This window comes from Zalophus californianus, chromosome 8, assembly GCF_009762305.2.
Source record: "Zalophus californianus isolate mZalCal1 chromosome 8, mZalCal1.pri.v2, whole genome shotgun sequence".
Lineage (NCBI taxonomy): Eukaryota > Metazoa > Chordata > Mammalia > Carnivora > Otariidae > Zalophus > Zalophus californianus.
This window is the reverse complement of record NC_045602.1, coordinates 74,673,913-74,689,114: the sequence shown is the minus strand read 5'-3', so window position 1 is coordinate 74,689,114 and position 15,202 is coordinate 74,673,913. Positions and strand designations below refer to the sequence as shown.

At 39.1% G+C, this 15,202-nt stretch overlaps 1 protein-coding gene across 3 annotated transcripts in view; it reads right to left on the bottom strand.

The window, feature by feature from the left end:
* Positions 1–770: 770 nt before the first annotated feature.
* The window catches only part of SRBD1 (S1 RNA binding domain 1), a 198,136-nt gene continuing 183,704 nt past the window's right edge, over positions 771–15,202 (bottom strand). For all 3 annotated transcript variants that reach the window (XM_027623262.2, XM_027623263.2, XM_027623264.2), the window contains 2 exons: positions 5,567–5,751; positions 771–1,664 (listed from right to left, as the gene is read on the bottom strand). In XM_027623262.2, the coding sequence (XP_027479063.2) occupies positions 1,375–1,664; positions 5,567–5,751 (475 nt within the window). In that variant the 3' untranslated portion in view covers positions 771–1,374. The remainder of the gene's footprint in view (positions 1,665–5,566; positions 5,752–15,202) is intronic.

Genomic DNA, 15,202 nt, shown 5'->3' with positions numbered 1-15,202 from the left:
AGTTACACAACTTTTAAGGGAGCTACTGCATTAAAAAGATCTACGTACACCAGTTGGAAGACTGAATATTTTGAGATTAGCAAACTACCAGGCAGAACTGTCAATAAACACAGTCCAATTTACCATTCTGTAAGGGACTATACTACTACGATGATCATATGATTTATTACGAACAATGGGGAAGTTTGGGAATAAAAAAGACATACTATGAAAAACCTCTACCAGGACAATGCGTGTTTCCTAGGACTGTCCCAGGCAAAAAAGCAGGACGGTCACCCTCTTTAGTAAGCATCCTCCAGTCATTACACATGGTGAAAACCAGGTACTCATTCAGTCATGCAAATGACTCCATTAAGCAAATTAGCCAGGGCAGCCAGAATGGACAAGACCCCAGTCCAGTGTGGGCTCTATTTAAATAATTTTGACCCTGAATGGTCATGCTAATACTTACCATCTCCACTGAATAAAAACAGAGTTAAGAGTCACTTGCTTTATCTACTTGTTTTTCTTGCCCCTTCACACCTAATCTACAGTTAATCTTTAGGAAGGCTATTTCTTTCCCCATTTGAGGTTTAGTCCTAATGTTTAAGAAAGAAAATACCTTCGGTGCTAAGCAAAGTCAAACTGAATGCTATTCTTCAAGTTTCCGGAGGCTTCCCTCTTGCCCAAAGGCACAGTTGGCTTATATGAAATTTGCATGAATATGTGCCACATCTTTAATCAGGAAGGACTCCTAGGTCATTCACTGAATCAACATAACAAAAACGAGGTCACTAGCCACAGAACTTTATTGTAGGAATCAATACATACATACTTCTCAGAAATGTTTTGAGCCATTCACTTGATGGTTACAGACACATCAGGATCTATCTAATTGGCATATTTTTTATTTGCTTGGCAAGAGAAAATCATGAATCAAGTCCAAAAGGCCTGATTAAAAAAAATCTGTAAAAAGGGAGGGCTAACCACTGCCTGCCCGATGTCAAGAAACAATGTACAATTCAAATCAAGAAAACAATTCCATACAAGTCCAGCAAAGCAAGCTGGCAAGTAGAAATGAAACGACAATCTGTTATACAAAATGCAAAAGGAGTCAAAGATGAAGTACAAAAAATAAAATTTGGGTCAGAAAATCATTACTAAATAAAACCACATGAGGATGTCTATTAGTTGTTTTCTTTAAGGGGAAAAGAAATTGAGCTGTTAGGTTCCTATTTATTCAGAAGGAAAAGTAAGGCAAGTGTTTGAAAAATACTTCTGATATTGAGTGAATTCTTTCTCATCTGCTACCTAGAATTCACAAACACCTGACTTATTCTTACCCATCTCTAGAAATGAGAAAATAAAATCAGTGTCTGATCTTTAGTGCGACACTCACAACACCCGAATGAGGTCCAGAGTAATCCTCGATCGGGGGATGTCAATGTTGAGTACTTGGACTTCCACTCTTTCTCCAGGGCCCAGTCCAAGACTCCTTCTCTTCTTTGTTTTAGAAAGTTTTGCTTCTGTTACATTTCGTATGGGAATCAGCCCTGATCTCCCCACTCCTATATCTACAAAAATTCCAAACAGAGTGGCATTTTCGACTTTGCCTGTAAGAACTGTCCCAACCTGCAGGTCTTCCAAGCAGACAATGCTTCTCTTGAAATCAGGTTTATCAAAATCTACAAGGAAAAGGGGACAAAAGACAGTGTAAATAGTAGGTACTATACTTCCTGGACACAATATACATTAGTAAATAAGTATTTACTACATATCAGTTATGTGTCCAGACTACTAGTCAGCACTGAGAGGGGACATAAAAGAACTGAAACCCAGGCTTGCCTTCAGAGAAAATGCATCTTAATTGAAGAAGCAGCATTCACATAATAGGAACAACACAAGAAAATTTACTCACTTTCTTCTCCTCAAACTCTATCTTGCTAGCATGCAAACATTAGCACTGTATACAAGGATTGAGAAGAGAGTCTTATTTTCCTCTTTATGAGGAGGTGATGAGAAAATATCTTTGCTCAATGAATATATAAGGCCAAATCACAAACACTGGGAAAGTAAGACTTTTAAAGACAGAAAATTGGGAGATTTTTTTCCCCCCAGTACCTGAATTTGCAAACTGTTTAAAGGTGGTAGAAAGTACAACAACATTTGAAATTAAAATGTTCTCTCATTTCCCTCCACGAATTTGGAATTCAGGAATCAATTTCTGTCCATTTTGAATATACTTGTCCAATCAAAACTTAATACATTCTTGATCTACGGCTCAGAAACCCAGAGCAGCCAGTACCTAATCTTCTTTCTCCTTTTTCAGTTCAAGTCATTAAACATTTATTAGCTCCTAGTATGATCTCCTGTCCAGGCACTCTGCTGGGTGCTAGAGGTACAAAGATGAAGACACACAGATCCCTGCTCTCAAGTTCCTTACAGCCCTCTTTTCTTGTTCGCCCCATTGTACATTTCTCTGTTCATTAACACCAGCCCCCCAAAAAGTGGGTATAAAGCATACCAAGGAATCATGGCTCTAGTAAAAACAAAACAAAAACAACAACAAAGGTTTTATGAGGGAGAAGGGTAGAACTAACAGTCTAAATGGGGTTTTTGGGTTATCTGTGGATTCCATTTTCCCATGCTCTTCTTGGCCCCCTTTCCTAGGATTACTGAATGTTGATTCTAATAACAAAGAACATTCTAAGCTTGGATCTCCTTTTACTAAGGCCTCATTCTCCCTCCACCCATCCCACTTCCTTTTCCTCCACAGCTGTTGGCTTGATCCTGATTACTTGTTAAAGCTATCCTTTACAGTTGTACTAACAACTGGCCACCCCTTGGTTCCCCTCCCCCATCCAACCATCCTGAAATCAAGTTGTTGGTTTTTTTCTGAATTCACCTTTTTCCTGTAAAACAAAACAAAAACCCTCTTTACACTTCAAATCTCATTTTCCTCACACCAAAAAGGAATATGTGAAAACTGGAATTGATTCTGTAGAATTTTCCCTGACACTGCAAGTAGTGGATTCCAAAAGCAAAAAAACCTGTTGTAATATTACCCTGGGCAAAGACTGTGTCAAAGCAAAGTGAAACTAAGTCATTGATCAGGGCCAAGGTAGGATGGTCTCTGAGGTCTCACAGGCATTGTTTTTTATGCTTGGAAATTCTCTCTTACAGAGGTCCAGCTGCTACAGATTCCCCAAGGGTTCCTGATCAGCTGCTTAGTTTAATTTTGCATGGAAAATCAGAGTCAGGAACTACTTAACATGTTCCTGAAGACAGCCTGGGCCACTGAGAAATGAGAAAATCCTCCATGCACCAGGCAAACTTTCACTTTGACTGCCAAGGCAACAAATTCAGTCGGCTGTCACTAGGCTGCCTCTGATGACTCCAATTATGGAAAGTAACTGGCAACCAGAGTGTTAATAAAATAGAATCAATTTTGTCAGAAGACAGGATGAGTATGGGGAAAGAAAGAGGTATCAAGGAAGGAAATACTTTTGAGAAAATGAAGAAAATAAAAGATGTAATGTTTATAAATACTGTAATGAGGAAACATCCAAAATACTATCTGCCTCTTCAAAAGTATGACTGTCTGCCTTCCCCCTTGGGGATATTTTTAGCATTAAAGTAAAAGCTTTCAGACATTTTGAAAATTGTGACTTACACAAAGGGCAAAGGCCAATTCCAAAGTGAGTTTAAAGAGACTTATTTGAAATTTCACTTATCACAATGATAAACACTGCAGTAACTGGTAAGCTCAGTCCAGAGCCCAGGTGCATCTGTGTTTCTGCTCACTAAGGGCATGACAAGGTGAGGACCTCTACTTAGCAGTTGGTTGTTTAATTGAACCATATAATCTGAATGTTGATTTTCACTCTGAGTCTGCAGTGTAACTGGGAAAACAGAGCAATTAACACGAAGACAGAAAAACGATCAAGAAAACCAGTACAGGAGGCCTGCAGCTCTCTAGAGAGAGCATATTTACCAATCTTCTAATGTGGTGTCCTAGGCATGCCAGCCTCATAGCCCACCCTGTTTAGGAACTTAGTATCCTGCTAAACAATACCCAGGAAATTCACATACAAGGGTATCAGGCCTCTAAATAGCGATGGATATGTCTACTGAAACATCCACTTTGGATGGACCACCCTGGAGGCTCCTACTCCTACATTTTTGTCATAGATCTTATTATATATTTTTTTCCAACTTTAAAAATTAATTTCTGACTTACAGAAAAGTTAAGGGAATAGTATAAATGAACTTACTGGGTGTTTTTTTTTAATTTATTTATTTTTTAGTAATCGCTACACCCAATGTGGGGCTTGAACTCACAACCTCTGAGATCAAGAGTTGCATGCTCTTCTGACTGAGCCAGCCAGGTGCCCGTTACTGGGTGTGTTTTTAAACTCCTTTAAACCTTGGGCGCCTGGGTGGCTCAGACGGTTAAGCGTCTGCCTTCGGCTCAGGTCATGATCCCAGGGTCGTGGGATCGAGTCCCGCATCGGGCTCCCTGCTCTTTGGGAGCCTGCTTCTCTCTCTCTCTCTCTCCCTCTGTCTCTCATGAATAAATAAATAAAATCTTAAAAAAAAATAAAATAAACTCCTTTAAACCTTTTCAGGGCGCCTGGGTGGCTCAGTTGGTTGAGCGACTGCCTTCGGCTCAGGTCATGATCCTGGAGTCCCTGGACTGAGTCCCACATCAGGCTCCCTGCTCGGCGGGGAGTCTGCTTTTTCCTCTGACCCTCCCCCCTCTCATGTGCTCTCTTTCTCTCTCTCTCATTCTCTCTCTCTCAAATAAATAAATAAAATCTTTAAAAAAAAAGTTGGATGCATAAACTCCTTTAAACCTTTTCAAAGAAGCATGTTTGACCCCCTCAAAAGAGCCTAACTCAGAATGAAAAGAACCAAGCCTTAAACACGGTATCCTAAAACTGGTTATGAGACAAGTGCAGATTCATTTAAATCTCAGAGCCTCCTATTCAAATATCCTTAGGAAGTGGGTCACTTGATACCTTAGTTCTTTTTCATCGGGTCATTGCCCTCAACAACTATGGCTGTTATACTTCCCTCACCATCTACCTATGCTGAAAGCTGAGAGCTCTTTTAATTAGAAGGAAAATCAACAGAGAGATAGTATCTTATTTGCTCAATGTGTTCACTGACACAGAATCCAGGAACTTGGAAGGCTGCAATTTAGGAAGAAGATTCACTTTTTAGTTTATGAACTAATGCCTTACCTTGGACTTCTGGCCCCTACAAGATAAGAAGAGCTTACAAAAGGATTATGAAAAATGTATGCCTCCATGCACACAGCAGCCAATGTGTGATGCATTTAGTCTAGTGTGATGGAAAATAAGCACGGGACAAGGAGTCGTCGGGAGACCTGGCTTCTTGTTTTGGCTCTGGATGTTAACCAACTGCAATGACTTTGAAGAAAGGGCATGATGCTTTAGTTTTCACATGTACAGAATGGAGAAAAATATCAGTTTTGCCTATGGCAGAGGTTTGTTGTGAGGGCCATAGAAGATTATGTGAGCTATGTAAATGAAGGTGCTGTTATTCAAATTTAATTATTTACCTGTTCGAAAATCGAAGCTTTCAGGCTGGCTGAGACCATCTATGATGACCTGTAAGGTGTGAACTGTTGTTTGCAAACTTTCCGCAATTTTCTCTATTCCTTCCTTTTCAAGGAATGAATTTATTTTTTGTTCCATTTCAGGCTTTCCAATCTCACACAGTGTCCCTCTGATGAATGACAAAAACCTGCAGGAACAAACAAACAAACAAAAAACCCAGCACCTATTAATATTACTTATTTTCCAAAGTCCTTATACAGGTCACCCTAAAATTCAATCATCTCAGATCCACATATCATCAATCAACCAACCAATCAGTCTTGATTAAAAATCTATGTGTGTCTCATGCTGTAATGAATGACCTGTCTTGGAAAAAAAAGGAGGGGATGGACTTACGTTCTTGTGCTATTTTCCAGTGAAGCACCTTCTCAAAATCAGCATCAGAAACGCTTTACAGTGTAATGTTCGTTAGAGTATAGTGTCAAACATATTTTCTAAATAAGGATACCTGTTTACCTTATGTTTCCTAAATTTGAGTTAGGAATACTCATTTGAATTTAAATTAGCTAATAGGCAAACAATGAACTGATGATTTCAAAATCCAGCAAAATATCCAGTAAGCATTGCCAGCTTTTGACAAATGAAAATTTGTTATTCATGGGCCATATCACTGGCACATGAATACTTTTTTGTACTTTTTTTTTGAGTATCCATGATGACAGTGTTACCTATGTAAGCATACTTCAGTCTACTAATTCTCAAATTCCACTGACAGTCAAGCTTCACGTGGATTAAATTGTATTAAGTATTCAGAGTCCACAGGAAAAATATGGGGGGGAGGGATATCAAAAAGAAAAAGTACTTGCTTACAAAATGGAAGGTGTGGAAGCAAGTAAGACCTTAATTACATAATCTTGAGATGACTATTGTTTTTATATACTGTATAAATTATTGCTGCAATATTTACAAAATAAAAATATCTGCCTTTCTCAATTTCCCTTTGCTATGTTTACCATTTCCCTTGCTTGCTGCCTCTCAATTACCTAGCTTCGGAGTTCAGTAGTAAGTTAACTAAGAAAAAAAGAAAGGGTTAAACCATTTCCCCCTTCAATTTCATCTGAATATTGGGCTGCAGCTTACTTTCTTGATAGTTCTTGGCTGGGTATTTTTCAACATCATTAAGTTCCATTTCCTATGATTAATGGCACTTTAAAAATGTCAACACAGTAATCAGACAGATAGTGATACTAATGCCCTCAAATCCTTTCCTCTAAGGATGTCTCTGGAATATAAGAAGGGAAAAAGGAAACTGTTGGAGGCTTGTCCATCATCAGAACTGGGATGTATCCCATTTGGCAGATTGCTGCATTATCACAAAAGGAATGCTTGTCATTTCCAGTCTGTTTTTGCATTGCTCTGTTCAGCCAGAAAGTTTCTTCAGTGATCATGCAGTACTGATAATCCAGCATCTGGTGGAGAAAGCACTCTCATCTCTCATTTAGGGCCTATTTTGTGTTCAAGTGGGCAATCTTCCTACATTTCCATCCTACATTTTTAGTCAAAAACAGATAGATTCTCCAAAATCCAACTAATTCTCTTGAGAATATATCTTGGTTCGTGGTCTAATGAAACACCAAGGAATTGGCGCTTGGTCTCTCTTTTTGGAAATGAGCTTCCATCCAAACTGGTGGCCAGTGAGACATACAATGTAAGTCTGTGTGTCCATGGCTTCCCCAGTCCCCACCCCCTGGAGAGGCAGCCAGTATCTGTTAGTGCTATTGGACAAGCAGTAGCACATAAGGGCCCTGGTGACAGGGAACAGCTGCTGAAGCTCTGACTGATGGGACAGATGACACATGACAACTTCTGCCCACAACCAACTTCTCTGCACAACTTTCTCATTAATGCATGCCCTGCTGAGCAGGCTTCCCTGGTATTTATCCTCTTGGCTTTGATCGGTCTGCAACTAGCTATTTGGTAGAACATCTTTCAAATCCTCAAGATTCTGGCTTACAATCAACTGTTAAAATGCCAAAGCATATTCATGGGCTGTAAATCTATAACCTTGAATGGCATTTTATAATTAATGAAAGTTAACTAAATGGCAGAAAATTCCTAAAGCACTGTATAAGTCTTGGCCTCAGTAACAAAAACACTGGCTCAGAACGCTGTTTGGAGTTTTGAGGTGTGTGTGCGTGTGCGCATGCGTGTGCGTGCGTGGGTGTTGTGTGTGTGTGAGAGAGAGACAGAGGGACTAACTGCTACCAAAGTCACTTCCATGTAAAGAATTCTGTTTATAGTAGTTGCAGATCTAAGAAGAAAATTGGTCTGTTTAACCTGGGTGCATATTTCATATATCATTTTCATTCTCACATACAGAAGCCTGAGGGCACTGGTAACTGAAATCAATAAAAAAGTACCAAATTGTGCACCTAGCTAACACTTCATATTGATCAACTCTATTTTTAAATGACTATGGAACAAAGTCAAATGTTACTTTATTTTGAAAACTTTCTTAAAGTTACAACAGGCTTACAGAAAAAGGAAAATAGCAAAACCAAAGGGAAGAGGGACTATAAAATGAACTGGGAATAGAATTCAGATTGACCTCTCCCTTACTGGATTTCAAATATATTCAACTGTAAATGATAGGAAACAATGCTTTATACCTGGTAATCACTCAAGAAACATGTGTTCTTGGGCGCCTGGGTGGCTCAGTTGGTTAAGCGACTGCCTTCGGCTCAGGTCATGATCCTGGAGCCCCGGGATCGAGTCCCACATCGGGCTCCCTGCTCAGCAGGGAGTCTGCTTCTCCCTCTGACCCTCTTCCCTCTCGTGCTCTCTATCTCTCAGTCTCTCTCAAATAAATAAATAAAATCTTTAAAAAAAAAAAAAAAAAAGAAACATGTGTTCTTTAAGTAGCCTAAGAAAAATTTATTCTACATTTTCTGAATTCTGGCCCTGGAGTTGAGTGTGGTAAGTAACATGCAATAGAAAGTTTCATTTTTGAATTCATACTTTACTATGATAAGTAACACTTGATACAAAGTACTTTCTGCCTCGAAAATACCATATTAAAACACACTGCACTTTATGAAGCTTGGAACACAGCACTGACAAGTAAGTGCCGGGCATTATGCTAGTGCTTGATAGAGGTGTTCGTCCAATACTAACAAGAATCCTAAAAGCTAGGTGTCCTATCATACAGAAAAGGAAAACTGAGGTTCAGGGAAGTTAAATAATTTGCCCAAGGCCACATAGCTATTTTCACTGACTGGAGTTTCATGCCATACACATAGTGTGTGTTTGTTTATAACTGCAGTCATGTCAAAATAAGTGATGTGTTTGGTTAAGATATAAAACATAATACTTCTGGTAACATTTCACCAACACAATTTAATGGCAGATTAGTTTTACTTTATTTATTTATTTATTTTAAAGATTTTATTTATTTGACAGAGAGAGATACAGCGAGAGAGGGAACACAAGCAGGGGGAGTGGGAGAGGGAGAAGCCAGCTTCCCGCTGAGCAGAGAGCCTGACGTGGGGCTCGATCCCAGGACCCTGGGACCATGACTTGAGCCGAAGGCAGACGCTTAACGACTGAGCCACTGAGGTGCCCCGGCAGATTAGTTTTAAACAGGAGACACTTAATACCGATAAATTCCACAAAGAAATTACTACATAAAGGCATTTATGTAGACAAGTCTCTCAAAAGTCAATGAGTTATTAAAGTCATGGCATCATTTTCTCCACTGTCTCTGCAAGGCTTTTTCAGTTTGCTAAGGACTGTGTCCCGAGCTGCTGTTTTTATTTAATATGTAATTTCATCCATCTTACTTAAAATAAGAAAGTAGCATAAATGCAACAAATAAGCACATCATGTTCTTTTAGCGCACATCTGCACAAAGTTAAAATACAGACCTTGCAGCAGAGATAATGCTTATTTTTCGAGAATGCTTATATAACCTAAAATCACTGATATTTTCAACAGAAACTTGTTACAAACGCAGTATTTTTCCCCTCCAGAGTGAGTCTTTGTAAGATTCTTCCCAAAGAATAAGAAATTCTGAGATTAAGAATTCCTCATATCAGTGAGGTCATATGATACATGTCTTTCCCTGATTGACTTCTTTCGCTCAGTATCTTAATCTCAGGAAACAAACTGAGGGTTGCTGGAGTGGTGGGGGGTGGGATGCATGGGGTGGCTGGGTGATGGACACTGGGGAGGGTATGTGCTATGGTGAGCACTGTGAATTGTGTAAGACTGATGAATCACAGACCTGTACCTCTGAAACAAATAATACATTATATGTTAAAAAAAAAGAAGAAGATAGTAGGAAGGGAAAAATGAAGGGGGGGGAATCGGAGGGGGAGACGAACCATGAGAGACTATGGACTCTGAGAAACAAACTGAGGGTTCTAGAGGGGAGGGGGTGGGGGGATGGGTTAGCCTGGTGATGGGTATTAAAGAGGGTACGTACTGAATGGAGCACTGGGTGTTATATGCAAACAATGAATCATGGAACACCACATCAAAAACTAATGATGTAATGTATGGTGATTAACATAACATAATTTAAAAAAAAGAGTAAGAAATTCTCAAGATTAGTAAGATTTCAGATATATCCATTCAGTTTGGGAGCCCAGGACTGGGTTCATTACATTAAAGTACTGTGGCACCTGACAGAGCACAGAAGGACCATAGTGATGCAAGTCCATCACTTTAAGAATAACTTACTATTAGCACGTGCTCTGGGGGCCCAACACACAGCCTGAAGAACCATGCTGCAAGGGCAAAGTGCCTGTGGCTGTCTACCCATTCTCAACAGTTCCAAAGGAGACTTTTGTACTGGCATATTTTTATCCATTAGTTTTACTCAGTTGTAATGATATCAATAAACAAAACATTAAATGCAAGAGCACAGTCATTTTATAAATAAGTAGGTACAAAGCAGGTTATAATTTGTAATACAAGGAGATGCTCAGTGATTTAAAAAGAGCTTGTACTCTTCGAGTAAACCCGGCCTTCTAACTGTGATTGTAGAGTAAGTGGTGGGACATAAATGACAGTTCAGGAATAATCTGTTACACCAAAACCCACAGATTCAATATATATTTTTAAATCTGCTCTTAATACTAAAGGCTAAACATAAATTCCAATGTGGCAAAAGAGAAAGACCCGTTGGTCCTTTTAAGCTACCTACGGGGAGCTGAATTTAGACAGGTGAACACATTGCAGTGCACACTTAGTTCAGCTTAAAGAGAGTGTGCTGGCTTTACCACATCTGCTGTTTCAGCAGCCAAGTCAAAGGGGCAGCAACATGAGTTGCACTTTAATCATCAAAGAACCTTTTCAAACTTCTAACCTCTTTGTGAAACCGAGACACTGAACTGGGCCAAAATCTTTAAAAATTGTTGCTGGTGCAAAATCTACAAGTACTGGTAAATTCAAGTAGAGTGGAAGGACAGTGCATTTATGGAACAACCTACTGTACTGCAGAAGCTGGAAGGTCAGTGAAGACAAGGTTTAAATGGCTTTTCTTAGCATGTAATCAACCACAAAAACTTACAGCAAGCAATTTTTCACAAGAACTTACAGCTAACTGGATTTTGAAAACTGCAGATACTTTTTTAAAATGTAACCCTTACAGACAGGATAAAGGAATTTTCCTGGAAGCCCTTACAGACTTTTATCTGAGAGTATAGTTTTAAATGGTATGCAGCTATCCAGGCAGCAGCCGGGGGCATCTTCAGTCACATTGGCTTGGTATCACGTGGAGGGTCTTTGGAGCATTTCCTACGTCTAAACACACTCTTGCATTTATGAGTAGCAGGAACAAAACATAAACAAAAACAAAAACAAGAGGAACTGAAAAGGAGAAGCTGTCATAGATTAAGAAATGCAGTTTGTCTTCCAAAAGACTTGGTTTATAAGCATCAGACTGTTACCTGCTTCTAAATTTTGAAGACCTTACTAAATGTTTCCTTCTTTTTCAAAGATCTGGTGTACATGCATAGAAACTGGATACAGCATGTATGCCATATTAATTGTACATAGGAGAACATATCCTTAGAAAGCTGTTTTATTTTATTTTAGCAATTTAGTATAGGGAATTGGCTTTATAAAAAAATGCCAGTTAACAACGTGCTTACATAGTTGCACCACACAAAACATCTAAGATCAGTGAAATAATAACCAATGCCACAAAGAATAAGTAGTAGTGATTTTTTTAAAAAAGATTTACCCATTTATTTGAGAGAGAGAGAGAGAGAGCAAGAGAGAGTGCACATGAGCAAAGTAAGGGGCAGAGTCAGAGAATCCTCAAATAGACCCACTGCTGAGCGCGGAGCCTGATGCAGGGCTTGATCCCAGGACCCTGAGATCATGACCTGATCCAAAATCAAGAGTCATTTGTCACCCAGGCACCCTGTAGTATTGATTTTTATGTAGCTTTTCCTATTTCAGAACCACTTGCTAGGTCATGGTACACTGTGCGATGATAATATAATTAAAAAACCCAAATGTATATACATATACATCCAAATGAGTATGAGTACATAAAAATAGGAAGGCATCATGTATTGAAATGATGTGTTACTACTCTAAAGACTTCTAAAATCCTGTTTTCGGAACTGCTTTAGAAAAAAATTTACAAGCAACAAAGGAAAATTAGTTTTCTTACATTTTTTAAAAATAACAACACCCCCCTTCAATAAAAAGAACCAGAGAAAACCCCAACAATCCTGTATTACTCAGCTTGACCATCCTCTTTCCATTGAATCTGGTTGTTTTAAACATATACATAAACACACACACCCTTAAATGATAAAGACTTGCTAAAAAATCAAGGCTCTCCCAAGGAATGTGACAAAATGGAAGCATTTTGAAGCCTCTGAAAAATAATTTAGAAAAGCATGCTCAGCTTTCCTCATTAAGTATTCATTTATTGTGGAAGAAGACTATGGAAGATGATAACAGAGCCTCTGCCTTGAATGAGCTTACAAAGTCTAATTTTAAGCAATGACAGTATGTCAGAATAAATACTTTTCCACTTAAATCTGTTCTTTTAGAGGTAGGATTTTACATGCAGATAAGTATACTTTTAAAGTGTTCAATAAAGATGATTTCATTTAATTCTCTCAAAAATTTATTGTGGAGAAAGATTTGCAGATAAAGGAGTCAAAACTCTGACACATTAAGTGATGTGCCCAAAGTCACAGAGCTGAGACCACAAGGTTGTAGGTTAGGTAAAAGCTGTCATAGATCACCTCTTCATTAACACTCCTTAACCCTTTACTTCGGGAAATATCCAAAGCAGACAGAAGATTTAGATCCCAGATAAAATTTGGCATCCAGGAACACTGCCTGGGAATGATTTATTATTATTTTTCAAACCAAATTCAAAAGGAAAAAGTTTGGCTCTTTTTTAGTTACTCAGTATGAGTTGGACAAAATTAAGTTAGTGGTTTCAAAGGCTGTAGACTCTCTACAGCTCAAAAACACTGTGTTTAGAACATATATAATTTAATTTACTGGCTGTAAAGCCATAACGTGGGTTAGTGCTTGTGAGTATTTGAAAAAGTGGTACTCAGAACCACTAGGCTAGATGGCAGAGCTGGAATTAAACAGCTCTGGTGCTACTGGGGGGTAAAGCCTAGGTATTAGAGTAAGGACTGTCCTCCTTGGGAAAACAGCCTTTTTACTATGAGTTTGGTCCCGTCAAAGAATCCTCCTTTCAAGGACTTTGAAAATGCTTAACATCTGTCATTTCCATAAAACCCCTGGTTGTCCTCTGAATAGGCAGAGTCATTTTTATTCCATTTAAAGAGTATGCAATTTAGGTCAAAGTAATTTGCTTATGGTCACACAGAAAAGTTAGAAGATAGGCTAACGTTAAAATCCATAGCGAGACGGGACAGGAAAGGGAGGAGGGAGATAATGGGATACTAGATCAATACCCTACTGAGTTTCAGGCTCCAGACTGAGTGATCTAAGCCTGAAGAAGAGGAGAGAACAAGAGGGCCAATACGCTGGAGATGACAGAGACTGAAGCAAGCACACCACTGTGGCTGGCTGGCAACTCCCTGCCACTCCTCCTCCACTGGGTGCTAACAGGCAGCTCCACACACACAGCAGAGAAACCACAGCATTTTCTCTAGTCCCCAGACCCAGTGTTAACGTTAATTAACAATGTTCAATGACCCAAATTATAGCCGATCACATGGTAAAGCAATTTTTCCCTGGGAGACCAACAGTTGTAAACCATACCCCCTTTTCTTTAATGGCTCAGCTTGACAGCTCTTCCTCAATCTCAACAAAAATAACAGCAATAAGGGGGCACCTGGCTGGCTTAGTTGGAAGAGCATGCAACTCTTGATCTCAGGGTCGTGGGTTCGAGCCCCATGTTGGGTGTAGAGATTACTTAAATAAATAAATAAATAAATAAATAAATAAACTTAACAACAACAACAAGCCAGTAATAGTAGTTAACAGCAACAATAGCTTACTCTGTCCCAGGTGCTAAGAATTCTAGATATATTAACTCATAAAATCCCATGAGATAGGTATTATTATTATCCTCATTTAACAGAGAAGGAAACTGAGGTACAGGGAGGTTAAATCACTTTCCCAGATCAAACAGGTATGATTTGAACATGTCTGGTACTGTACTGTTTCCAGAATGAGCTAGGGAAAAGTTAGGCACTACCTTGGATTCTTCAACTTCTTAGTTCCCTCTACCAGCCTTGCCTTAAACTTCATGGTGGTGGTGGTGGTGGTGGGGCGTTGGAACAGCATGTAAGACATGAGACATGACAGTCAGTTCCTAAGAACCTCACAGTTTCGTCAAGTGGGTAGATGCTCTTTCATCATTTTTCTCTTTCGTGAAGGCACTTTTGAAGATATGATAAATGCTACTTCCTGGGAATTACAGTATGATGTTTTTGGGCTTTACTAACAAGACAGAAAAAAAATCACCTTTATAATCTGTCCATTTATCATCTTTATAGTTTAGGTTTGGCTTCCCTTTTATGATGCTGTGCCTCTTTCTGAAAAGGCAGTCTACTGCTCTCTAATCATAGCTCCACAGGAGATACAGCGGGGAGTAACTGACTGATACACATGCTAAGGCATCACTTATCACAAGCCAGCAATGATTCTGCCTTAATTTTCATGTCCGAATGCTGCCAACTCTTGTGGGCAAGTCCAGAAAAATGTAAGACCTTTCAAATTTGCAAATAATTTCTTACATCTGTTTACCTAATCTTCATTGATTTTACAGAATTTGTAGTCGGGTTTCTTTTCAGGCAAGCTTCCCGCAAAGAAACATGTTTTTATCATTGCAGAAGCTAGCTGGCATGCGAATGCAGAAGCAAGTCGTGGTGAATTTTAGATGTGTGGAGGTGTGCTAGGCATACTCAGCAGGCTAAGTGACTTACCGCTCAGAAAAATTACAAATCACCTCAAGTCACGTGCCTTCTGGGTTGCTCTCAGTCAAAACTATGAATGTCAAATCTGCAAATGTCACTGTTCTCCTGCTGCTGTGTTTTGTTTTGTTTTTTAAAACAACAATCTAAACTCCCTGCATTACAGCTGCTTATTAGCCAAAAGACTTCCTTCCTTGCTGGGCAGAAAGC